Genomic DNA, 25,758 nt, shown 5'->3' on the forward strand with positions numbered 1-25,758 from the left:
CTGAGGCCTTCTGTCCTTACGTCTGACTCATACCAAAATGTGGAAGTTCAGATTTTCCAGTCATGCATGCAACAGACAGTGACTATAAGCTGAGCTAACCTTTACCGTCAGGATGTCTGGCATTTTTCACACCTTATGTTGTAGCCATTCTTAATGGAAAAAAATTACTATAGGTTCATAATAAATAGGTTTGGTGTCACCTCAATGGAATGATCCGCAACAACGGCACAGCTTAATGGCTGAGAAGTACTAGAAATGAAACAGCAGAGAGTGAGAAAGAATGCAAAACAGAAAACAACGAGGAAAGAAAAAAGGTAATTTGTGAGGGAGAAGGATAATGGATAAGAAATTCTGCAAGAGGCTAACGTGTTATTAATTACCTCAAGAAGTCACAAAATTCACAGAAATTCAAGGCAAAGTGAGTTTTAAATCAATGTAACTTAAAATATGTTTTTATGGAACTTTAAAGACGTGCTGGTAAGTCAAAGTACTGAAAATTCAGAAAGACTGGGAATGCTTGGGTTAGAGAATCATTTTAATTATTAAAATCACTTCTATGTGAGCATAACTTGTGAACATAAAATGTTAGCATCCTTCATCGTAAATAGACTTATGTGAAAAAAATTTTTAATCAGGTGTTTCTTGGGTTGTTGTTTGAGCAAATAATCCCACGTAGATAGATTTTCACTTTCCACTTCTGCGAACACAGAACCAAGACCTGATGATCCACCCCGGCCCAAGTTCAATCCTGTTCTTTCTAACTAGCCAAGCTTCGCTATAATGGGCCCCAAGAGTCAGGAGTTCCTGAGAGATAAGTCATTACATATCTGCAAAGTTTCAGTCATTGAAAAGGGCGGGTAGGTGCAGAACAAGTTCCAGCAAACCTATAGCTTCCTCCCTCGCAATATTCGTGCGATGAAGAGGCTGCAAGCTAAGCACGTGAAATTCAAGCACAGAAAACTGAGAAAAGCAGGACCATCTCATTCAAAACACTCATCCTTGACATTTGGAGCCAAAATTGTGTCTATGTGGACAACACTGTGTGCAAGCATTTAGCTATTTCTACTTTTTTTTTTTACATATATAATTTTTAAAAAATGTTTTAAGTTATAAAGTTTTATAAAAAGACAGAAAGCAACAGATAACTCGCCAGTGCCCGGTGTCCTGACACTCACATAACGCCCGTGCCCTGCCACTCTGCCACCTACAGCCCGTCTGGTCCCAGCGTGACGACAGGCGGAAGACCTGGCGCTCACCCCGGGGCTGCCAGGACCAGCGGCCCCAGGTGGGGCGAGTTTCTGTGATGGCAGCGGATTCTGTGAGGCCACAAACAGAGGAGTTCAAGTTTATGTTAAGCGTGGCAGCACCAGAAGAGTGGTAAAGTGCCATACACATAGCTTGTTTTTATGCCCATGTTACCTTTGTTTGATCCTTTACCAGTTCTTTGCTATTCTGCCTAGATACTAAATGTCCCGACTCGCTGGATTTGCGAGCCGGAGGCATTTTTGTGATTATTCAAAGCCTCAAGGCTGTCTCTTCTCTTTTTACTGTGCTGCTCTGTGAACGCCCTTTAAGAGAAATGAAGAGCACATGGCCACTTGCATCTCCTGTGTGCCTGCCAGCTTGTGACATGCTTATTTTTCCTCCCCTCCAATTCTTAAGGAGTCCAGGGTCTTACTGTAAGACTTGGGGGCGGGGGAGGAGGGAAGGTTGTTTAACCAATTTACTCCAAGGAAAATCAAGGGCGCTGAAAATGACTGTTTGGGTCTTCATTTTCATTGTTAAATATTCCAGCAGAAACATATAAAAGAACTGCATATAGATGCAAAATAATTTATCCATATATTTATTTAAAATCAGATACAGCAAAAATTGATATGCAAAATAAAAATGAAAATAGTATTAATTTCTATAATGATTTCAAGCCTGGCTTAATAGAAAAGATAATGAATGTTCTAGTTCCATGCTCCTGTGTTAAGAAATGAAGAGTGAAAAGGTAATGATACGGCCATGTTTGAGAAACTCAAGAGACCTTCAAAAATAGCATGATAATTTGGGGAGAAACTCTGGATACGCTAGTCACTTCACATAACCTTGCAACCAAGTGCACAAAACTAAGTTTTAATTTTCTAACCATCTTGCTCTTCCTCATAGTGACAGCCTGGGAGTTGAAGGAATGAAACAGCCCTATTTTTTTCACCTGGCAAATTTTATAAGGAACTGCATGAATGGCTTCATACCCCTGAGGTACTTTCATCTTCCTAAACCAAAGAAGATAGACCTCAAATGTTATCAACTTCTTCTTAAGAATGTGAAATAGAAAACAATGAGAACGGGGGGAAAGGTCATTTTTGAACGAGAAGAATAATGTGGAAGAGCTGTTGGAGGTTTAGTCATTGTAGTTTGTGTAGAGTAGCTAATGGAGGTATAAATGAAACATGGGTATGTGAAAACAGAATATTGAACATACAATTAACCCTCCTAAAATTTCAAAGCCAATTTTAAAAAGGAATGGTCTTGTTCAAGAATATTCAAACACTAGCAGTAAACTGCCCATAATTCTACATCATGCCTAAGTTTTGTTTAATCACTAAAGAACACTGAACTTATTTTGAAAACGCACATATTACCTGTCCTTTTCCACAACGACAGGAGTAGGGTAGGACTGGTTACTTTTATTGCCAGTGCCCAGCTGGCCGTAAGAATTTGCGCCCCAAGCATACACTTGACCTTCATCTGTTAATACTAATGTGTGTGCATAGCCACAGGCAACCTGGAAAGAGAAAAACCAAATCCACTCAGGCTGCAAACGGCAGGAAACATGCTTTCACAAGATAGGTTAAGAACCAAAAAACAAAAGAAAAAAAAAGAAAACAGACAGACAGACAGAAAGAAAAAAGGGAAGAGGCAGTCTGCCCAGAGAGGCAGGCATTAGGTTAACCAACACCCCTCCAGATCTAGCTTAGGCCCCATATGTGTGGTGAAAACCACAGTGAGATCAAAATGAGTCCAGTTTATTCACCTTTAATATGGCATTCACTATGCTCACAGAGGTCAAGGGGTGTGAAGTGAATAAGAAATAGACACTTCTATTTTTTAACAATTACTTTCTCCTTTTATTATAAAAGTAAAACGTTCAAGAGTGGAAAAAATACAGGAAAGTATAATTATGAAAGTCATCTCAAGCTCAGGATTTTTTTCTATTTATATATGAATATAGAGATATGCACTGATAGCTTTTTAAAACAATGATACTGTCCTGTGTCTTTCTTTTTACTTAACATGACTGCATATAGCATTGTTTCCCTACCATTAAAAATCCTTTGTAAGCATCATTTCTGTTAATATAGATTTAGTATCGATATTAATTTATTTAACCATTAACTTATTGTTTGATTAGATAAATTATGCTATAGCTATTATTTAAGTCATCAATTTTTTTCTTTTTCTTTTGTTCTTTTTTTTGGCTATATCTTCACTATACTTTCTACAAGTCACTTTCTCTTTGGTTCCTTTGGATAATGCCCTAAATTTAAGTAGAATTACAAATCAAAGGGTATGAATATTTTTGAGGCTCTTGATACATATTGCCAAAGTTTCCTTGGAAAGGATGATGAAAATTTACATTCCAACAGCTATGTATGAGAGTGCAGTGGAAATATAAATTTTCTGATAAACATCTATATCTAAATTCAGGAAAAGAGCTTTAACCTTTACTTCAATCAAGATACCCAAGCAGCTTACCTTTTCATCCTGCTAAGACAACTGAGTTTTTAGTACATTGGTATCTTTGCCACTGTAGACTTAAAAACAGGCACAGGTAAACCAACAGCAGACGTACCCGCTGGACACGGATGCCTTGTAGAGCGGCTACTCTACAGGGGGTTGGCTGGTTGCCGCTGCTGCCAAGTCCCAGCTGCCCGTTTCCATTGTAACCCCAGACATAGACCTGAGAGAAAAGGAGATGCTCAATGCCTACAAAAGGTGAAAAGCGTCAAGGTCTCTGTCGTGAGAAGCATGCCACGTCAGTATGACACTGAGAAGGCAGACAGGCTTTTTTTAAGCAACACGTGAAATAACTTTCTTACCTCCCCGGTGTTCACCACTGCCATCGAGCACATCTGCCCACAGGCTACGTTCACAACTACTTTATTCTGTAAGCAGCCAGTGACTCTCCGAGGGATCGGCTGATTAGCTGTTGAACCAGACCCTACCTGCCCGGAGTTATTATAACCCCAGGCAAATACCTATTTGAAAGAAGAGATCAATAAATGAAACACACTAATACATAAAGTGTCTCAGCTGGCACTTATGGTGCCTCATCTCTGCCTTCAAAGTGCTTGCTATCCATAAATTCTTACAACACAGGCAGGCAAGTTTTTATAGAATTCATTCCTACAAACTGTATTATTTTATTTTATTTTTTTACGTTTTTTTTGATGTGGACCATTTTTCAAGTCTTTATTGGATTTGTTACAATACTGCTACTGTTTTATGTTTTGGTTTTTTGGCTGCGAGGCATGTGGGATCTTAGCTCCCTGATCAGGGATGGAACCCACACCCCCTGCACTGGAAGGTGAAGTCTTAACCACTGGACTGCCAGAGAAGTCCCCAAAACATCACTTTATAAAATTAGGTTATTGGCACTATCTACACAAACAGCAATAATTATTATCAAATGTCATATAAAATATCTACTTTGCCTCAGCCATCTTTTTCAGCATTTTGGGATTTTTCTTTCTGCAAATAACCCCCTGGAGTATAGCAACACAGAAGTAACAATACATCCTTTTAAATACTGCAGTTCTAGAAATCCGTACTACATACAGATACACTTCATAAGTACACCATGACTATGAACTGCTAATGAGAGTAAGACAATTTGAGATAGGTGGTTATTTCAATCAAATGATCATATTTCCAGGACTGCTACAGGAATCAATACAATCTTATTGAAATTATAATCTTATCGAAATCCTATGATCAATGAGATTTATGCTGACTATTCTCACCTCTCCGTCAGATGTCAGCACCAATGAATGGTAAGACCCACAGGCCACTTCGATGACATGTTTGTTTGACAAATTAGTAGAGATGTGACAGGGCACTAGACCATGATTAGTGGTCCCATTGCCCAGCTGGCTGTAACCATTATGACCCCAAGTAAAGACTTCGCCTTCTGAAAAGAAAAAGAAACATAACCAACTTTCACAACATCTATTCCTTATATGAAAATATATATATGACACACTTCCATACATGGAAACTAAAACTTCACAGGCAAAAGCCAATCAACTTCCCTATTCCACAAAACTCATTTGATAAAAGAATACATTTGGAAAGTTAAACTACATTCTCCCTCAAAACAACAAGATGAAATTTAAATGGATACAATTATAATAGCTGGAAGACAGGTTTTTAATAAACAACAGAGAAAAGGCTACTAAGACTAAGAGAAAAAAAATCAGATTGAAATTCAAAAGACTGTAAGGTCATTTCACTTCTCCGAACCTTAATTTCCATATGTATATAAAATGATCACCAAGTTAATTTTTTAAATCTGCTATATTACCTACTGTGTAGTATAATATATATTCAGAAAAGTTCATAAAGTATATATATATAGTTTAACAAATAACTACAAAGTACACATCCGTATACTCCCATTCAGGCCAAGGAATATAGCCTTATGATCACCCCAAAAGCCTCCCACATATATGTCCTGAATAACAGGATTTAGTCTTTCTCGGTTTTGAACTTTAAATAAATGGAATACAGTACATACTCCTTTCGTCTGTACTTTCTACCATATTGTCTCTTTGTGCTACTTTCCAGATAATTTCTTCTGATCTACCTTCCAGTTTATTGATTTTCTCTTGCTGTGTTCAAACGGCCGCAAAACTTGTCCACTGAGTTTTTCATCTCAATAATTATACTGTTTATTTGGTTCTCTTTCAAATGTTCTACGATCTCTGCAAGTATCTTCAAGCTCATTTTCTATCTGTTCAAACACAGTAAATATAGCCATCCTATAACTTAGGGTCTGATAATTCTAATAGCTGATATTTAGTAGTCGTTTTTTGCTGTCTTTTTTGCTGGTTCTTAAACAAGGGTGCCTTGTTTCCTTGTGTACCTGGTTATCTTTGACCATGTGCTACTAATTGTCACTGAAAAATTATTTTTCGATGGCATTATATTCCTTCAGGCCTAGGATGAAGGTGCTATCTGAACTTGCATTACCTTCTCTCATGTCCTTAGGGCACCTAAAGGTACCTCTTTGACAAATCAAGGCATGAGATTTCTTGGACCATCCAATAATAAGGTGAATTAGAATACAAATCCCTGGATACAACACATCAGGGAGAGGTTTTCTTTCTTTTTTTCTCCCTGCTTTGCTCAAAGCCAAGGAATTCTTCTGTTGAGTCCCTTAGAGATGGAAGAACTCAAGGATGACAGACTCATCCTTGCCCTGAAAGTGGTCCCAGCCTAACATGTGAGGTCTTTGACTTGTGACCCCTTCACCTCACGAATACATCAGACCACAACTCTGTTTAAGTGCACAGGCAGATGCCTTTAAGGCAAAATTAGCTTCAAGGTCCCTTCTAACTTCTTAGTTTATACTTCCTCTTAAATTTGGTCTGATATCCCTTTCTGCCTTATTCAGTGTTTTGATGCTCTTATGAAAATTTTTAAAAATATTTTATCTAGAATTTTTATTTGCTTTCAGTGTAGAAGTGGTCTGAATAATCCAGCCTGCTACTACTGGCAACCAAAAATCCCTAAAACTTATTTTTTTTAATGTGAAATAAATACACGAGAATATTTATAAAATTTATTTGCCATTTAAAGAACACTAAGAAAATGAACACTCAGCTTAAGGAAAACCCTAAGGTATGTTTTAATTATAATGTCTTATCAGTCTGAATGAATGAAATAGCCATGAGAATATTTAATTCCTTATATTACTGATACCATCTGGAGCCATCAGTCACTGTTTAACGTCAGTCACAGAACGCCAGAAGTTAGAGGGGAGCTTGGAGTCTAGCTTTCATCTCTCTGTTCACAGATCAGGTATCTCAAGTTCAAAAAGCCCAGAATGAGTTCAGCATTCTAATGCAAAATAACTGAACTTATAAAGTATAAACAAAAGGAGCTTACTGGGCTTATCACCGCATTGTCATTTTTACATCCGAAGTGCCAATAACTGCTAGATTCCATCTGCTACATTATCTTACTTTGATATTCAGATATGTTCATATTTCATATTGTCCAAAGCATAGTCAAGCTCACAGGGCAGAGCCAGAAAGCCAATCAAAATGTATGTTCTCGATGTCAGGGGTGGTCCTAGTCTTGTTTCTCAACAAATAAAAGCAATGGCTAAAATTCTACCCTGTGTTCCTAGGTTACCTGCTGTTGCAAGGACAACATGTGGACCACTCCCATAGCTGAGGCAGGTGACTTTTTTGCCACTTAAAGAATCCAGTCTCCGAGGTTCAATGGTGCTCTGGACATCACCTAATCCCAAACAGCCACAGCAGTTTGTGCCAAGCACAAAAATCTGTGGGAAAAGCCACTGTTAATTCAGGCAGTTCTATTTCTGACAAACCTGTAATTACATTCAAACAGGCATAGCCCCCTAAAGAAAAACTGCTTCATTGTTTAATAAATAAGAATCTACTCTCCATGCACTTTTTTTTACCATAATTCCTTCCTTAATTCCTTACTTCCCCCAAGATCTTCAACTTAGCAAATCCATTACTGAAAATATTTTTCCTTCAACATTACCTCATCATTTACTGTGGTATATAAAACTTCATTGCCAGCACTGCCAAAGACACAGGCCTGACGAACTAACTGCAGTTCTTCCTCAGAACAAAGGGAGAAAATTGGCCACTTTCCCACATCCAACATCTTCAAAGATGACAGAGTAGCCTGCACTGGCTGAAAAAGAATTAAAAAATATATATATATCTATATATATACACACACACACATATACACATATAAAATATATATTAAGACTACTAATAAAACATGCATTTTCTTTGCCCCCCTTCATTTCTGTAGAAGAGGTAGCACTGGTTCAAGGAGGAACAAACCGTTATCTATTTTTGGAAACGGCCTTTACAAGCTCGACTGCTTCAGCACCGCTATCACCACAGCCAAGAGCCAGAGGCCCTGGATGGAATCAGATCTCACCTACTAATTTTCCTCAAGGACACAGGAACCATCCAAGGCTGAACTTTGGGGAGCTGAATGTCTGGCAAGCACTTTCAGGGTCAGTTATGTCTTAAATGTAGCTCTGGAAACTAGGCTGATTGTAAAAGCAGGAAAAAAGAGAGAAGACTGCTATTTCATCTGTTACCTAAGTCTTAGCAAAACAAGTCCTTGGGAAAGAACAATGCCGAAGGTGACACCAAGGGAAAAGTCCAGAAGTTTCAGTTCATGGGTCATTTCTGACCATTCAGTTTGAGCAACTGGTGGGTTCCCTCATCCCCCCACTCAGGATTTGGGCATTGGTAGGAAGAAACACCCAGAAAGTATGTGTATTCATTTGCTACAACTGCCGTAACAAAGTACCACAAACAGAGGGGCTTAAACAACAGAACTTTATTTTCTCACAGTTCCAGAGGACAGAAGTTCAAAGTCAAGGTATCAGTTGGTGTGGTTCCTTCTAAGGGTTGTGAGGGGAAGATGTGTCAGGCCTCTCCCCTTGGCTTGCAGATGGCCAAACTCTCCCTGTGTCTCTCACATCATCTTCCCCCATGCGTGTCTGTCTCTGTGTCTAAATTTCCCCTTTCTTATAAGGATGCCAGTCATACTGGATTAGGTCACCCTCATGACCTCACCTTAACTAAACGATTTACATCTGCAGGGACCTCATTTCCAAATAAGGTCACCTTTGAAAAGAATAGGGTATCTTAGTCCATTTGGGCTGCTATACCAAAATACCATAAACTGAGTGGCTTATAAATAACACAAATTTACTTTTTATAGTTCTGGAGGCTGGGAAGTCCAAGGTCAAGGCACCAGCATGATCACGATCTAATGACAGCACCCTTCCTGGTTCGGAGCCCTTCCTGGTTCAGAGCCAGTGCCTTCTCTCTGTGTCCTCACGTGATGGAAGGGGCTAGGGGTCTCTCTGGAGCCCCTTTTATAAAGCACTAATCCCATTCACGAGGTTTCTCCTCTCATGACTTAAGCCCCTGAAGGCCCCACCTTCTAATATCACTTTTAGGGGTTAGGATTTCAACATATGAATTTGAGGAGGGGGTATAATCAAACCCATAACAGCATACATTCACATCATGAACATTTGCACTCCCATAAGAGCATTCAAGGTGGACACGATAAAAGCTATTTTAAAGAGAGCTTTTACTTATTTGCTATACTGAAAACACTTTTACTTACATACCTTTCAGCTTCCAAAAATTTTTAAGATTACAATAAGATGCATAAGTGGCCAATATGCCTATCAAACAGCATGTCTGGCCATTTCCCTCAATAATGACCATACTCTAGCTTAATTTAAGGGAGCAAAGGATTTTCTAAGGCCTATCTTTCCCATCAGATACTGTCAGTCTTACAAGATATATGTTCTGGTAGAGAGCAGGTCAGACTAGCTACTTATTTTAGAAAGGTTATTTGTGCTTTCCACCTTACAAGTTAGGGGAAAAATTTTTATTCATTCATTCACTTATAGGACTTGGCTCACAATATTATGGAGGCTCAGAAGTCCTATGTCTGCATTTGCAAACTGGAAACCCAGGAAAGCTGGTGGCATAATTCAATCCAAAGGCCTGAGAACCACAGGAAACAATGATGTAAATTCCAGTCTGAGGTCAGAGGATGAAATGAGATGTCCCAGGTAAATGGATGAGGCAGGAAAAAAGGGATGAACACTTCCTTCCTCTACTTTTTGTTCCATTCAGGTTCAATATAGATTGGATGACACCCAGCCACACAGGGAAGAACAGCCCATGTACTGAGCCCACTAATTCAAGTGCTATTCTCATCTGGAAACACCCTCACAGACACACCCAGAGATGGTGTTTAACCTGGGTACCAGGGGCCCACACAAGTTGACACATAAAATTATGAGAAGACACACAGTGAAGACGTCCACGTGAAGACAGAGGCAGAGACTGGAGTGATCCAGCTATAGGTCCCGGACACCAAGGAATGCCAGGAGCCACCAGAAGCTTGGAGGAGGCAAGGAAGGCTTCTTCCCTCAAGCCTTCGGAGAGTGTGGCCCTGCTGACACCTTGATTTCAGACTTCTAGCCTCCAGAACGGTCAGAGGATAGATCTCTGTTGTTGTAAACCACCCGGTTTATGGTACTCTGTCAGGGCAGAAAATGATACGAAGAAACTAACACAGAGGGGAAGCAGTGTGTCACTGCTAAGAGCATCATCTCACTGCGTGGCAGAGCCCAAACCAGGGGGAGCTCCCCTAACGCCAAATATGGCCCCTTTCCCCCACTACGCCGCTCAAACTGTAAGACCCTGTCTGGAGAATCATGTCTTCTATTATCTTTGGGGCAGCACCTAAGGCCCCTGTAGAGCTAATGACAGAATCTTGTTGTGTTAGCTTTTAGTCTAAGCTTCTACTTTAAATTAACCACCTCCTTATATTATGAAGGAATCTCATTTTCTATGAGGTGTTCATTTTAATATTTTTTTTTCCTATTTAAGTCTATAACTTCCAGAAAAAACAATGTTTGGGATGTGGCATCAAATATTTCAAGCAGATGTGCCCTGTGCTACTTGAAAGAGTTCTTCCATATTACTTCTAATCTTCACACGTGTAGGACGTACACATCGCTGGCCTCATTTTACATATGAGGAACCTGAGGGCCAGAGAGAGTAAGCAATCCTCCAAGATCACTAGCTTCTCAGTGGGTGAGCCAGATTTCTTTCCACACATCATCTGCTGCTGAGTAAAAAGTTCACATAAAAAGTCATCCTCCTGGCAGGCCTAGTGTTTGCCTGCATTTGTAGGGCTCTGGCTGTTGTACTCATGAAGTCCTTAATGCACAGGGCAGTGATGCCCACTGTGGACTGCCTTCTGCGAGTAGGGGAGATGACACGCAACAAGGAAATAACCAGCAATACAGTGATTGATCGCTACCCCATTTTTTCCTTTCAAGCAGATTTCTGGATTTCAACCTGCCCTGCCACAAAATCAAGGGGTTTCTTAGATGCTTAGAATCAGGTTGTAAATCCAACCAGCTCCTTAACACTTGTCTACAAATCTTTAGATCTGAACTTTCCTCCTGGCCCACCTCTATAAAACCTATGGTACCATATCTCTGCTGGGATTCCAGTGTGTGCATCTGTAACGTCACCTGCAGTCATCCATTTGGTAAAGGATGCTACTGGGTCTGATGGTATCAGTGAATATTTACCAAGTATCAGATATCAACACACAAAAATGGGACATAGTCATTGCATTCATGGAGCTCACAACTTAACAGACAACTAATTACAATACAACCTAAATACAACAGAGGTGTGAATACATTGCTTTCTCCATCTCTGCCAGAAGGCTGGCTGCTGGGACGTTAGTCATCAAAAATTCCTTTTTCTAAGTCTGTGGGGAAACGTCCTCATAGGGAACCGATGACTTCATTTATGAAATGCACGTGTTTATACTTTTTTGAAGTAAATATTTAATATCAGTCTCAAGGAATTAAGCATCTTTGTTCACACAAGAAAAATACATTCTTCTGTCTGGCATAATCATGAGCACATAGAGTTACATACGTTGTATACACTGTACACATATGTACATATACAGCATATACATATACCCTGTATATACACACTGTATATAATAAGAGTATACACAGTATAAGGATCCACACACTTTAGGAGCCTCCATCACACCACAGCCACCCTACATGACAGCAGGCTTCTCTGCAGAAGGCACCCAACACCTCTGAGCCCAACTGTTAAGTAAGAGACTGGCTAAACAGAAGCCAAGAGTAGGCAATAAAACAGTCTGTAGGGAACAAAGCACCACTGGGGGGTGAGAGCTTGGCAACACACATCAGCAAGATCGTGTCCCTGGAATCTGCATCCTAGCTTGAAGCCGCCTTCCTGCACATGCCACCAGCATAGGGGAGAATTAACCCCTGGCCAGCTTACCTTCACTACTTTGCTCACATCCAGGCTACCTCTCTCCTCTTTCACTGGCATCTGTTTGGGAAATGCAAAGCAGTGAAATTTTAATATTAGCTCAAGGAAAACATAATTAAGGAAACACATCTCCATAAAGTTAGAGACCAAAATGCATTTTATGATTCCTTTCAGCGTGTGCTCCCTGTATTAACTCTGCTTCTCCATCCATGTGAAGAACCAACTGGATTATGACACTTCACTTAAGCATGGGCAATTATTACGTTGTCACAATTCGATTTAAAATACAGCATATACGGCAGTGGAAGTCTTCCCAAGAAGAAATCTTTTTCCAAAGAGGAACCAGTTAGTGACCCTGAAGAGTCAGGAAACAAGAGAGTCCCCAAGAAAAAAGAGAAAATTCTCTTTCAAGGAGGAGCCCCTCAGCAGTGGACCTGAAGAGGCTGCTGCTGGCAAGAGCAGCGGCTCCAAGAAAAAGAAAAAGCTCCGAAGGTTCTCCCAGGAAAATTAGAGCAGACGCTTCCCTACTGGGGCATAACTTGCAGAGATATTTCCCAATCCATCCCCTATTATAGCCCAATAAAAATAAAAACAAACAAGAAAAATAAAATAAAATACAGCATATAAAAACAGAATTAAAATTACATGTTGGGCATGCCTAGCCAAAAAAAAAAAAAAAAATTCTTAAATAACAGCAGCCAACACCTCACCCTTTGAGAATCTCCTGGCAGCATAACACCACGTAATAAAGTAATTTCACTGCTAATTCTGTGAGTCTGTTCTATAAGACTTTTAGGTTCTATAAATTGTTTTTGTAAGCTACTTTCCTACGGGAGCTCACAAACGAGCACTTTCAGCCAGCACGCAGCAATGCTACCGTTCAGGTTCAGAAGCTTTGCTGTCTTTACACACTGTGCTGGCTGTGATGATGATTTACACCTTCTACTGCATTTTGACCATATTTTACTTTTTAAAAAGCAGAAAACAGAAAAATGAAAGTTAATGGTGGCAGTTAATATTAAGCTGTTAACAGTGACAAGCAGATATTCTGTAAATTTAATAAAATTAACACAACATGGAGGTCGATGTGCATGCTGAAAGATGTGGAAGTTTTAACGTCAGCTGGACACTGACCGGACTCAAGGTGGTTGGCTGTTATGTTCAGATGTAATGGAAAAGAAATAAAGAATATCTGCGATGAATTAAGAACATGTCACATAAGATTAAGTATTTTGTAACTTTTTTTTAAAACTCTGGCAGTGGAGTAAACATTGTTCAACTCAGACCCGTTTGCAGGACAGCATTATTTGTGAAAGTAGGGGTGGTCTGGCTCCTTATCCAGTGCAAACGTCACTGCCCCTGGGAACCCTTTCTCTACCCCTTGGACAATCCCCACAGTCCCCTGCTGGTCCCTCGGGCATTCTCTACACCCACATCAATGAGCTGCCAGCATCCTAGTCACTACACTGCAAGGCCCTCAAAGACAGACACTATCTCATTGACCTTCTTATCGAACGACCAATAGATGTTTGATGAAGTACGTTTTATATGACAGAAAATACATGCTCCAAGGGCATGATTTTTCTAACCTTGCCACTTATTCCATAGAGAAGGAAAAATTCTTCTTCCATATGGTCTTCCATGGTCCTGTGCTGTCCTTGAGGAAAAAGTATGTGGTAAAATCAAGATCCCATATATCGAGTGAAACTGGGCAGGTTAAAATTACTTTACTTCTAATTAACAGAAAAAATAAGCTCAGCTCAAATATGGTGAAGGGAAGATAAGGGAATTAAGTTTGGGGCATGGGCGTTAAGACCTATCAAACCCAAAAGATGTTTTAACTGCTGTTCTCTTATGAGAATCCTCTTGCTGAGGTGTGGAAAAATCGTCCCAGGATAAATGTATATTCTTAAATCTATTAGGGAGCGAGTAGAAAATTTTCACTTCAGAGTTGACTTCCTATAGATAAGAAAAAATAAATTTTAGACCTTAGTCAAATTTCCCCTGGGACTGGAAAGTTCCAAATCACTGTGAAGAGTAGGCTTATCAATTCTCAGCTCCACTGAAGAGTATATGATTTGCTAAGTGGAGGGAAAAAAAAAGAATGAATGAAAAGGATGAAAGGATGAATGAACAAACGTGACTTTGTTACCTTAGACCTTAACAAAAAATCTGAAACAACAGCCATCAAGTATGTAGCTATAGCGCTGAATGTTCTTGCCTTAATTAACCATCTCCACAGTGACTACCTTCTCCCACATACAAGTAACAGCAGAAGCAGCCCTATCAGAAAATATGCAGTAAGTCTGGACTATGGTTAAATCACTACACAGTTATCACTAAAAATAAATATGAATAAATATTCTCTCTCCCCCCAAAAGCAATTTAATAAAATCATGCTTAATAATGTTGATATTCTCATTTATTAGGTTGGCTTCTGTTTACTCAAATACAACGCATACTTCAAGTGCTAACATCAGAACATTTTATCTGATATTACTTACAAGCAGTTAGAGCCTTGCAATAGATAAAAACAATAATCAAAATAAGGCTAAGTCTCAACAAGTGTTCTTTATCAATGTTTTATATTCACTTGAGAAAACTGGTAAAATTCTGTTTTCTTCAGCTATAAGAAGATCTCCCAGCATACAGGGAATAATAAATAATATATTCAGAATAATTATTACTCAAACTATAGCAATTAATACAAATCATTATTTCTAATGTTTGGAAAAGATATGCTTGTTGTGAAAAGGCTCACTTACTTTTCTCACTTATAAATTTCTAAAACTTGATCTGGTTGCCAACATGGAAAAATAATTTCATGTGGCAGTTATTCCTACATCATGTCTTCTCTATTAATTTGCAAGCTCTTTAAGAGAGGGGACCATGACTCATTCATTGCTATAACCACAACACACGGCTCAGAGTAGAACACAAGGTATTCATTGAAAGCATCGTTTGAATATAGCCTTTTGTAGACTGTAGACAACCTATACTGGAGATTCTTCACTTTTTGCCTCTTCCTAACTGGAAATACCTTTTCCATACCTGCCCCAAGTTTATGAGAATGAAAAATAAAAAGATAGGAGAGGGAAGAGAAGAAAGAGGAAGAGAAGAGAAAGTAGAAGAGTAGAGAAAGGGAATTCAAAGGCAAAAAAGGAAACAAAGACGAGAAAGAAAAGGGATCTAATTAGAGAAGTGACTGCCCCTCGCTGGACTTTGGGGCTCCTTTGTTCCTAGTAGAAGGGAAATCTTGCTAATATGCTGAGATCACTGAACAGTCATCCTGGGGTTTGTTTTGTTTTGTTTCCCCACCCCATCCCTCTACCACTGTTAAGTAACCAGTTTTACTGGTTTCTGATTTATTCTTATTTCTTTTTTGCAAAAATAAGCAGATGTGTTTTTATTTCCCAATTCCTTCTTATACAAAAAACATCATACTTTACATACTCTCTTGCAAGTTATTTTTTTTTTCACCTAACAATAAATCCTGGAAAGCACTCTATATCAGCTAACAGAAATTTTTTAGCACTTGCATATCCTGGGTTTTTAAGGAGAAAAATAAATAGCTCTTTTCAATGTCTTTGATTAATTTCAACTAGAGTAACTCTTTAAAAATTAGAATGGTGAAAAACAGGTCATTCCATTTTTTTGACTAATCAGGTTAAGACATAATTACATATATGGCATATGAAAATTACTATATTCAAAGAAATAACATTCAGTAAAATTCAATTAACACTAAATATAATATTAACATCATTTCTTTCTTGTCAGTGAGAATGTCCTTCAAGATTTAAAAATGATTCACAATCAATTACTATTATATGGTACTGTGAAAAAAATGTCAAAATCTGTAGCATTGTGGAAAATGGTTGTAGTTTTTTTTTTTTTTGGCTGTGCTGCATGGCTGGCTTGCAGGGATCTTCCCCAACCAAAGACTGAACCTGCACCCTCAGCAGTGAAAGTGCGGCGACCTAACCACTGGACCGCCAGGGAATTCCCTGGTTGGCTTTTTTTTTTTTAACATTACTCCAGTGCGATACAAATAAAATAGAGAAAACTAGCTTTCCCGATTTGCACTATCTGAGGAATACAGTTTGTGCAATATATGTGAGGATTATAGTTATCTCATCCTGTTATCTATATGATATCACCAGGCAATTATTAATAGCAATGTAATAGTAATATATCAACATATACATCTTAAAAATCCGTAACATGCATATAGAACACCACACTCACGATGTGATAAACAGGAATTCTAAATAACAACAACAATAATAACAGTTAAAACAAATAGCTACCCTGGGCCAAGCACTAAGTGCCTTATATTATCTCATTTAATGTCTATAACAGCCAAAAGAAACAGGTATAATCATTGCCTCTGTTTAATGGACATATTTCAACACTTTGACCAACAGTCACCCGTCAGTCAGAGTCAGAGCCAGGACTAATTCCAAAGCCCAAGGGTCCTCTTGGACCCTCCCCTGTATTGCAGGGAAATTTTAAGTTTTCCTGTGCACATTCCAGATGGTTTTATTTTGTACTGACTGGCTGGGAACATTCCCTCCAAAAATGTTTGTACCTGATTGTTTTAAATTTCTGGAGTCCAGTATTCAGTCATCATTCATCCTGTTCCGTCTAGATCCTTGTGAAGTTGTCTTCTAGGGTAAAGTTAATGTGACTGAAAATAGAAATACATAAATAAATTCTATCAGAGAAAAATAGAAAAGGAAAAGGATATACCATCTTCCAACTTTAACAAGCCAGTATTTATCTGAGAAAAATACAGTTAAAAAATTGTATCAGCTCTATTCACTATTAGAAAGTCAGCAGTAGAGATGCTCTTATAAAAAGAATTAATATTGTAAAATATAATTTTCAGATATTATATTTTATAAGTTTTAGGAGAGGGCTTCAACAGCTTGGACACAAACTTACAAAAAAACCACTTAAAGTTTAATCTGTACTATTTCAACATAAAAAATGTAAAGGAAACCATTTGGAAAGGGAAAAAAGCAACATTTTCAAATTTTTGGAAGAAAGTACAAAAAAAATCTTTATGAGTTCAGGGCAGGGAGAGATTTCTTAAATGAGACACAAAAGCATAAACCACAAAGAAAAGACTGGTAAATTTTACTACATTAAAGTTTAAAACTTTGGCATAATAAAAGACAAAATGAACAAAAGGAAAAACATGCCACAGAACGGGAGAAGATATTTTCAACATATATAAGTGATAGCTGGCAAAAAATTAGTATCCATAATATATGAAGAATACCTAAAAATCAGAAAGAAAAAGACAATCCAATTTAGAAATGGACAAAGGATACAGGCAATTCACAGAAGACGAAATTAACAAACACATCCATGGAATTTACCATGGAAATGTAATCACAATGAGACAGAGCTCACCAATCCAACCTGCAAAATTAAAGGGGATAATACACAGTGTTTGTGAGGATGAAGATTGAAAGGCACATTCATGTTGCTGGAAGGAATGTGAACTGGTACGATCCGTTTTAGAGCAACTCAACAATATTTAGGCCAGGGCAGTAGCTTTCACTCTTTTTTGACACATATATGTAGGTGAAACAAGAGTTTCAAAAATAATTCTTACCCTTGCTATATGAAATGCTAAGGGATATTCTCTTTCCTATTTTTTCTGTCTTACATTATTCTATTCTACCTACCCTATTTTATCCTTTTCTATTTCAATTTTTCAATGTTGGTTTCAGCCTACTAGGATAATTCCAAGGTCATTAATAAGTCATGTCTTACAGTTTAGAAAACACTGTCCTAGATGAGCTCCAGAGAATATACAAAATTGTTTGCCATAGCAAAAAACTAGAAATATCGGATAGAATTGATCAATACATTCCATCAAGAAAATTTATAAACTTTGGAGTGCGCATACCACACAGCAATTAAATTATCTAGAATCAACACAGATAAGTCTGCAAAACAATTCTAATCAGAAATCACTGTCACAGAATGATGCATATGATATACTATTTGATAAAGTTTTAAAACACGCAGAAAACAATACTATTTTCATGTGTAATGGATACTGACATACACATGGCTGGACTTTGATGGAAATGTTTTCATAAGAAAGATTTGATGGAGGTAATGCCAAAGGCAAAATTTGCCATGTAATTCTACCAGTGAATTGGTTAAGATTTGGCTTCCCCAATTAACAAGACAGTTATCAAGATTTTAAGCTTAAGTTAAGTTAATCATCTGAGTATGGGAGGATAGGGTTACCCAATATTAAGGAAAACAAAACTGTAGAATCAGAATATCACCATTCTAATACTGCCTTTACCATGAACATAGGAATTCAATAAAGGCTTGATAATGACAGCTCAAAAACCACAGTTTCTTCCACCATCGGTTAAATAAAATTTTACCAAAACCATAGGAAGATAATAACTCAATAACATAGAAAAAGTACAGTATCTTAAATGCCATGGAAGAAAAATATGAGATAGAAAAAAAAATGTATCAGAATGTGTTTTTTACTTCCGGTCTTAAACTTACAAATTTCCCCCTTTTCTGCACAGGAGGGAGACCCAGGGCAGAAGCTGGCATTTGTATTGGGAAGCTCTTCTTTCTAGTAACAGTGTCATGGCATAAGATCATCCCATATGATACTTGCTATATGTTACTTTGTTTTTTTCCTTACATGTGTTTTGGGATACAAAACTTGGCTCATGTACTTAATTATTCCTATAAAAAAGTGCCTTGTGCTTTGAAAAGTAGTTTCTTATGCATTTCCTCGTTCTGTTTAATTGTAATAAAAAGAACTATGTTATTATGGAATCTTACTGCACTGATATCTGCCTTGCAATATGAAAAGAAATGGGAGAGTAAGTACCTTCTCCAGCCAGAAGCTCCTGCCACTGACCTCTGCCTGCAGAGGCTCCAAACTGGACACTTAAGAGCCAATGTTCCAAGTTTTTGCAAGAGTAATTTTCAAAACCAAATATATATCAACTAAGGTAATCTTTTGCATGACATTTCCTATTTTGGCTGTTTTTCTAAACTTGCATAGTTCAAAAATTTATTTCTGAATTATCCCCATTTGGGAGAGAGAACTCCTTTCCATAGATATTGTATTTTGAGAGTTTTCCCTAGTAGTTTTTAACAACTACGCAGTTGAAGATTAGTGGATAAGAAGACAGTCTTTCAGTAACTGAACATGGTAAACATATCCATTCCTAATCCTCTTGAAGAACAGGTCAAATAATGCATTTCCCTGTACCAAGCATATAATAAAGTCTCTACATGTTATTATTGGTAACGTAATCAGTATAAATTAGTGTGTCTGCTAATATGACAATGTGTCATATTGCTTGATAATACCTCTGACCTAAATGAGTTAAACTGGGACTTCCTTGGTAGCACACTGGATTAAGAATCCACCTGCCAACGTAGGGGTCATGGGTTTGATCCCTTGTCCAGGAAGATCCCACATGCCATGGAGCAACTAAGCCCGTGAGCTACAACTACTGCGTCCACATGCTGCAACTAGTGAAGCCAGCGCGCCTAGAGCCCACGTTCCGCAACAAGAGAAGCCATCGCTAGCCGCAACTAGAGAAAGCCCACATGCAGCAACAAAGGCCCAATGCAGCCAATAATAATAATAATAATAAATAAATGAATTAAACTGATTATAGGACATTCATTTGTCTAATTCATTCAACAAATATTGATTTAGTGCCTGCAGTAGGCACTAAACTGAAAGCAAATATGTAAAAAAAAAACAAAAAAAAAACAAAAAATAATGTGGAGCAAAAGGATATCCAGCTCCTAGCTGCGTGTGTCAATACTACCCCAACTCTTTAGAGCCAATAATAAACTGGACACACTGTATCTATGAGAGAACACATTTTCCATAGGAAGTGTTATTTTGCAATTAGTTAGAAGCTTCTAAATGTTTCTATCTGCTCTCTAGAAGCCATCCCAGAAGAAAGAATGAAAAAAGAAAAAAAAAGTTTGCAGAGAAAGCCCAGTGTCACGTATTTTTAAAATTCAACTTAACAGTATGAGGTCAACTCTAAAGCTAAGCTTTAGAAACATAATATATAAAAAAGTTTTCTCACAATACAAAACTCAATGCTTTCAACAAATTCTACCATCTGGGTAACACTGCTAATGATGCTTTTATAATCAAAGAAACAGGACATGAAAGAAAACCAATGTCTTTTAGGACACCAGCATACAGTTTACAGTATCAGTGTGACAATGAGCTCCAGACCAAGAAAATGTCAATGGGGTAATGATGGTTCCCATCTATATGCTAGGCTGAGTCATTAAATGGTGTGTCATCTGTAAGTTAGAAATAATATAAATACGTATAAATACAAGATAAAATAATTAAACATGATCCCAATTATCACTTGCAAAAAAGAATAAGATATAATTTACCTCCACTTGACTGAGATGTCGTAAGTCAATGACAGATAACAATAAGATACCTATACAGCTGCTAACTAACGTGGGACAATTATAAACAGGATGGGCAAAACTGAAACACTAAAAGCCCAACTAAAACTAAAGCACAACCTCAAAGGGAATGGTATTGCTACATGCTTATGATACACAGCAAACTGACTTATGGAACACAGAAACACAGTTGCTATTTTAATTTCACTGTAAAAAGGTTTCCAAATTTCTCCAAGAGTGATGAAAGCAGATCTTCAATCCAAAGCAAAGTTGCATTTAGTTTGAAGAGACTGCTGAGCTCCTGGATGTTGGTCTTTTCAGCCAAGCACAGCAAGAAGTGTCACTTTCAAATATGAAAGATAATCAACATAAACTATACAAATATTTTTAGATTATTATACTAACTAAGATGAACTGGTACTTGAGACACTTGTAAATCCATTTGAAATTTAGATTCTTATAGATCTAATACAATTTTTTTAAAAGCCCTTAACATGCCTATTAAATAGAATCCTAATTGTTAATGATCTTTGCCCCACAACATAAATATTCCTTCAACATGGTAGCCCCTCTTGGCCTTGGCTCATTTCCATTTGCGATTCACATTGTTCAGTCAAATACATTCAGCATAATACAGAACATATTACAATGTGGTCACAATTCATGATTTACTCACATACTACTATCCACTGGTACTTGTTAGCTCAAAATGTCTTCCATGAGACACACATACTAGATATGAGCTCATGTTAGATTAGCAAAGCTGAAGACATTTAAAACACACACTCAAGTGTCAGATTAAACCTGAAAAAACTATTACGCCTTAAATTCCCTGGAGACTTTCATGTTAAGATGAGACCACCGTGTGAATCAGACACGTGTTCCTTCTGCATAATGAAAGTGAGAGGGATCATATCAGCCTTCCATTGAAGGACACCATGAATATCCCTTTTAGGAGGCAGGCTATCTGCTCCTGTGAAGTAAATATCCTTATATAGCCCTCCAGCTTCAGCCTTGAACAGGAGTCCCTGATGCCAACCTGCAACCCCGATCATTCCATTCCATTCCATAATTCCATTCTCTTTCAAAGAGAGTCTCAAATCTCTTTCCTGGTCAATTTTGATTTATAGTATGTCAACTCCAGTAAATCTCAAAAGAACAGCATCTTACGGGCATTTTAATTTCACTTTAGCCACATGATAAATCCAAAATTAAATATGACAGACTCCTAAAGTCATAAGCAAATCCCATGGGTACTCTACATTTATAGTTTTAGATTAATGGCTTTTGATATTTAAACACAGTGTTTGTAATCCACTTAAGTAAAGGACCCAAAGGGAAAAACACTCCACTTTCTAAAACTGTTCCTCTCTATCAGCTTCTTTCTCTAAGCATCCTTTAATTATGGACTGCAATTTGGCTAGGCTTGTCTGGTTCATTCAGAAATCTCTAAGAGCAATAATTTAGTACCTTAAAGCACGACATCATACCAGGTGAATCTTCATCACAGTTTCAAATAAAGAAAATCAACAACCAGTCTTAGAAAACAACTTCACCTAGTCATCCACAAAGGGACATTAAGAAGCAATTGCAAAGGGCAGTAAAATATGAAGAAAATATGCATATTTTTCTCATCCCATCTGTAGTATCTGGTGAGTCTTTTCCATTCAGGAGCCCAGTCTCTTCATTCAATGTGATGCATTAAATTGTAAAATCTGAGTACTGTGACTTCTTTTTGGAAAAAATATTTTTTTCACCTATACTACAAAGAACAGTTACATCTGTCACAATGGACATGCTGTGAGGCACCATGAAACAGATAGTAGATTGGTTAAAAAAAAATTTTTTTTAAGTTCTCCCAGAAAGACAGTTTAATTCTACAAACCAGTTCTCCATCATGAACATCATCTTCAGTTTACCCTTCAGACCACCATAACCATGCTGTTTAAAATTGCAACCCACATCTGTGCTCTCAGACCCCTTTCTCTGCTTTCCTTTTTTCATTTTTTATAGCACTTATAATTTTCTAACACAATAAATCATTAAATGTTTATTGTTAATCAATCTTTGCTAGAAGGTAAGCTCCAGAGGGAAGAGCTCTATTTTGCCCACTGACATACTCTAAACACCTACACACAAGCTGATACAAAGTAGTCACTCAGTGAAAGTTTTTGAATGAATGAATGCATATTGGGACTTCAGCACAAAATATTTCTGGAGCCAAATACGAATTTCATTTATACAGTTTAACAAATATCTAATGAGCTGCAATTATGGGGGAGACAGTGCGTACACACACAAAACCACAGTATCAGACAGTGATAAGTTCTAGAAAGCCAAACAGAGCAGGATAAAGAGATGGAGGGTGAGAGAAGTGGCTGTTTTAGATGAGACAGTCACCTCTGAAGTGATAGCAATTAACTTGAGACGTGAATGAAGTTCGGTACCACGCAGATTTGGGTGCAGGGGGAAAGTCATCTTTGAGCATGGACGAAACGCACAGGCCTGAGGGTGGAAGTCAGCTTTGTAAACCCAGTAACTGCAGTAAGGTCTGCGTGGACGGAGCTGGATGTGCAAGAATGTAGCATTCCACCTGCCTTCACCTGCTACTTAATAACATAGGTATATTGCCTAGTGCCCCAGGAAAGGGAGATTACATTTCACCTAGAGTTCTCAGATTCTCTGATAGTGAGTGCTTCTTCTATTCCAGCCTCCAAATGTCTGTATCAGCACATCACATAAGATTACAAGGCACACAGTAATGACATTGTTAAAAATCATTCCAAGAATAGCCCCAGGAGCCAAGAAACTGACTTAACTAAGTACCATTGCCCAGGAAGGTGTAAAGTCAAGCAGGAATGTAGTACTAGAAGGGTTCAAAGCCAGAGGCCTCAATAAACATTAAACAGTGACTGTCACCTCCGAGCCTGGGGGAAAGAGCATCGTTTCAAAGCACTCTTTGTGAACACCACTTTTAGTCGGCCCTGACAAAGATTAAGTCGCCAAGCGCGCCACCAGGCAGCTCTACGACATGCATTTTGTTACAGTCCTGGGCTCCAGCTGTTCCGACATATTATGTAACTTTCCAAAGAACAAAAGCAGAAAGTTCACTCTGAACTCGCCTTCCAACTCGGGCAGGAAGTTCTTTCTCGGCCAGGGAGTAGCACTTGGAAAGTATTCAGCGTCTGAGAATCTCTATTTCCGGGCCTGAGTAGGGCACTATCTGCCGGCTTAATGTAAAGACTTATGGTGATTTCTCCCCATCCCTCCACACCAGTTCCAGAACAGCTTCGCCCAGCTCAGTCAAACTTTCTGCGCTATCCCTTGACATCAGGACCAAATGTCGAAGGCACAGTAATGAGGTTAGCGAGCCGGTTCGGAGCCGGAAGCTGGGTGAGCAGAGAGATAGAGGTACAGGGCAGGAGCCGAGAGTCGAGGAAACAAATGAAAACAGCAGCCTAATGGGGGGGGGGGGGGAGGAGAGTGGGAAAGAAAGGCCCAAGGAAAAGCCTCCAGGTAGGCAACAGCCCTGGCGCGACGCCACAGGCGACCCTGGCCAAGGCGAGCCACTTCCGCCAGCCGACTCACGCATGCGCAATGCCGCCTCGGCCCGCGGCCTGGGCCGGGGTACAATCACCGAGGCGCGCGCCCAGCGCCCGCCGGCGGCTTTGCGCACGCGCGACGACACCTCTGCCCTAGGCCTAGGCGAGGGTGTCGCTCCACAGTCCCGCGCGCAGGCCTCGCCAGAGGACTTGCGCACGCGCAGAGACGCCTGGGCCGGCGGCTCGGGCGGGGCTGTAGCCCCAGGGGTACTCCTCCCCGTCGCCGCGCCCCGAGGTCGGGCAGCGGGGGCGGGGAGAGGTGGCTCGCCGCCGGGGGATCTGAAAGCGGCCGGCGTCTAGCCCGGCGCCCCCTCCTGACGTCCTACGCCATCCCCTATGCGCTTACCACAACGCAGGCCTGAGCCACATCCGCTCCGCCTCCCGGGTCGCCGTTACTGCTCGGTCGGGGGCCCGGCGCTACGATGAGTTGGCGCCTCCCCGCGAGGCGGCCTGGCCTCGTCGGGATGCGCTCGGGTGCCGGACCCGAGAGGAAAGAGGAGGGGAGCGCGCCCGAGGGGAGGGGAGGGGGCCGGGCGCCGGCGCCTCGCCCCTCCTCTCCGCTGCCCCCTGCCGCCCCCGCCCCTTCTCGCCGACTCTCTCTCGGCTCCGAGCGGACCCCTAGGACTGGATGCTGCCTCCCCCGCTGGGTCCATCTCCGCCCTTTTCCCGCGGATTACCCCCCCTGGGAAACCCCCCCACCTTCTCCAGAGTTCTGGTCCCCAAAGTCTTGGGAATTTGGAGAAGGTTGAGGCGCGCGGATGGATGCTGCAGCAACCTCTTCTACACTCCCTCTCCCCCAGCCTGTGCCAGCTTTTCTACCGGTGGTCCCTCCATCAAGGGGCTCAGGTCACTTCTACACACGGTTTCCCTGCTTTCCCCTCACTGCTGTGGAGCTGATGTCCCTTCTAATACAGAGGCCGAAATAATGAGTGGTGGGTGCTGAGGGGGTGACCTGCGTTACCTTGGGACCAAGATCTTTTGGAAAAACCAAACTCTCCTTTTATTAATCTGCAGTAATTTCTTGTATTACACTGCACTTCTCTTGGCCTTAGTAGATTTTAGTAAAATGCATCACAGCTTTATAATGTTCAATAGTTTCTTCCACTTTACTACACTTACTTTGGCCTGAGTGGGTTTTGGTAAAATGCTCCACAATAGATGTTATTAGCTGTTCCTATGGAGTGAGCTGATTGCTTTTACGCTGGCTTTTTAATGACGCAGGTTCAGCGTTCAAATGATTTGCCAAAAGTAGCACAGCCGGATGGAATAACTGAGATTTCAACCCAGAATGACCATGTCAGTCGTTTATTTGGTCTGTCATTTCATTGGAGAAGCATCATTCCGGAATGTCTAGCTGCTTTTATTGGCAGATAATTATGTCTATCACGAGCGTGTAGTCCTCTGAGCCCCAGAAGGAGGCTTGCATTTATTCGATTTTATAGATATGAGCAGGGCAGAAGTCTTACATGCATGGCATTGCATAAGATGAACTTTTCCCCTGAAACAATCGGTTATCCTTTGGCCTTTTAATATAAACTGTGTCATAACCATAAGTGAAA

At 39.6% G+C, this 25,758-nt stretch overlaps 1 protein-coding gene across 7 annotated transcripts in view; it reads right to left on the reverse strand.

The window, feature by feature from the left end:
• RCBTB2 (RCC1 and BTB domain containing protein 2) overlaps window positions 1-24,710 on the reverse strand; it is a 37,911-nt gene extending 13,201 nt beyond the window's left edge. For 3 of the 7 annotated variants that reach the window (XM_057707736.1, XM_057707732.1, XM_057707729.1), the window contains exons 1-11: window positions 24,546-24,710; window positions 16,732-16,830; window positions 14,129-14,221; window positions 13,730-13,797; window positions 12,150-12,200; window positions 7,786-7,941; window positions 7,408-7,558; window positions 5,013-5,179; window positions 4,089-4,247; window positions 3,842-3,949; window positions 2,631-2,773 (exon numbers count right to left, since the gene is read on the reverse strand). In XM_057707736.1, the coding sequence (XP_057563719.1) occupies window positions 2,631-2,773; window positions 3,842-3,949; window positions 4,089-4,247; window positions 5,013-5,179; window positions 7,408-7,558; window positions 7,786-7,941; window positions 12,150-12,200; window positions 13,730-13,783 (989 nt within the window). In that variant the 5' untranslated portion in view covers window positions 13,784-13,797; window positions 14,129-14,221; window positions 16,732-16,830; window positions 24,546-24,710. Of the gene's footprint in view, window positions 1-2,630; window positions 2,774-3,841; window positions 3,950-4,088; window positions 4,248-5,012; window positions 5,180-7,407; window positions 7,559-7,785; window positions 7,942-12,149; window positions 12,201-13,729; window positions 13,798-14,128; window positions 14,222-16,731; window positions 16,831-22,997; window positions 23,130-24,545 lie in introns of those variants that run through there. The other 4 variants (XM_057707730.1, XM_057707731.1, XM_057707734.1 and 1 more) reach the window with 4 other exon arrangements.
• Between the last annotated feature and the right edge of the window lie 1,048 nt (window positions 24,711-25,758).

The sequence above is a fragment of the Hippopotamus amphibius genome, chromosome 14, assembly GCF_030028045.1.
Source record: "Hippopotamus amphibius kiboko isolate mHipAmp2 chromosome 14, mHipAmp2.hap2, whole genome shotgun sequence".
NCBI classification, from domain to species: Eukaryota; Metazoa; Chordata; class Mammalia; order Artiodactyla; family Hippopotamidae; genus Hippopotamus; species Hippopotamus amphibius.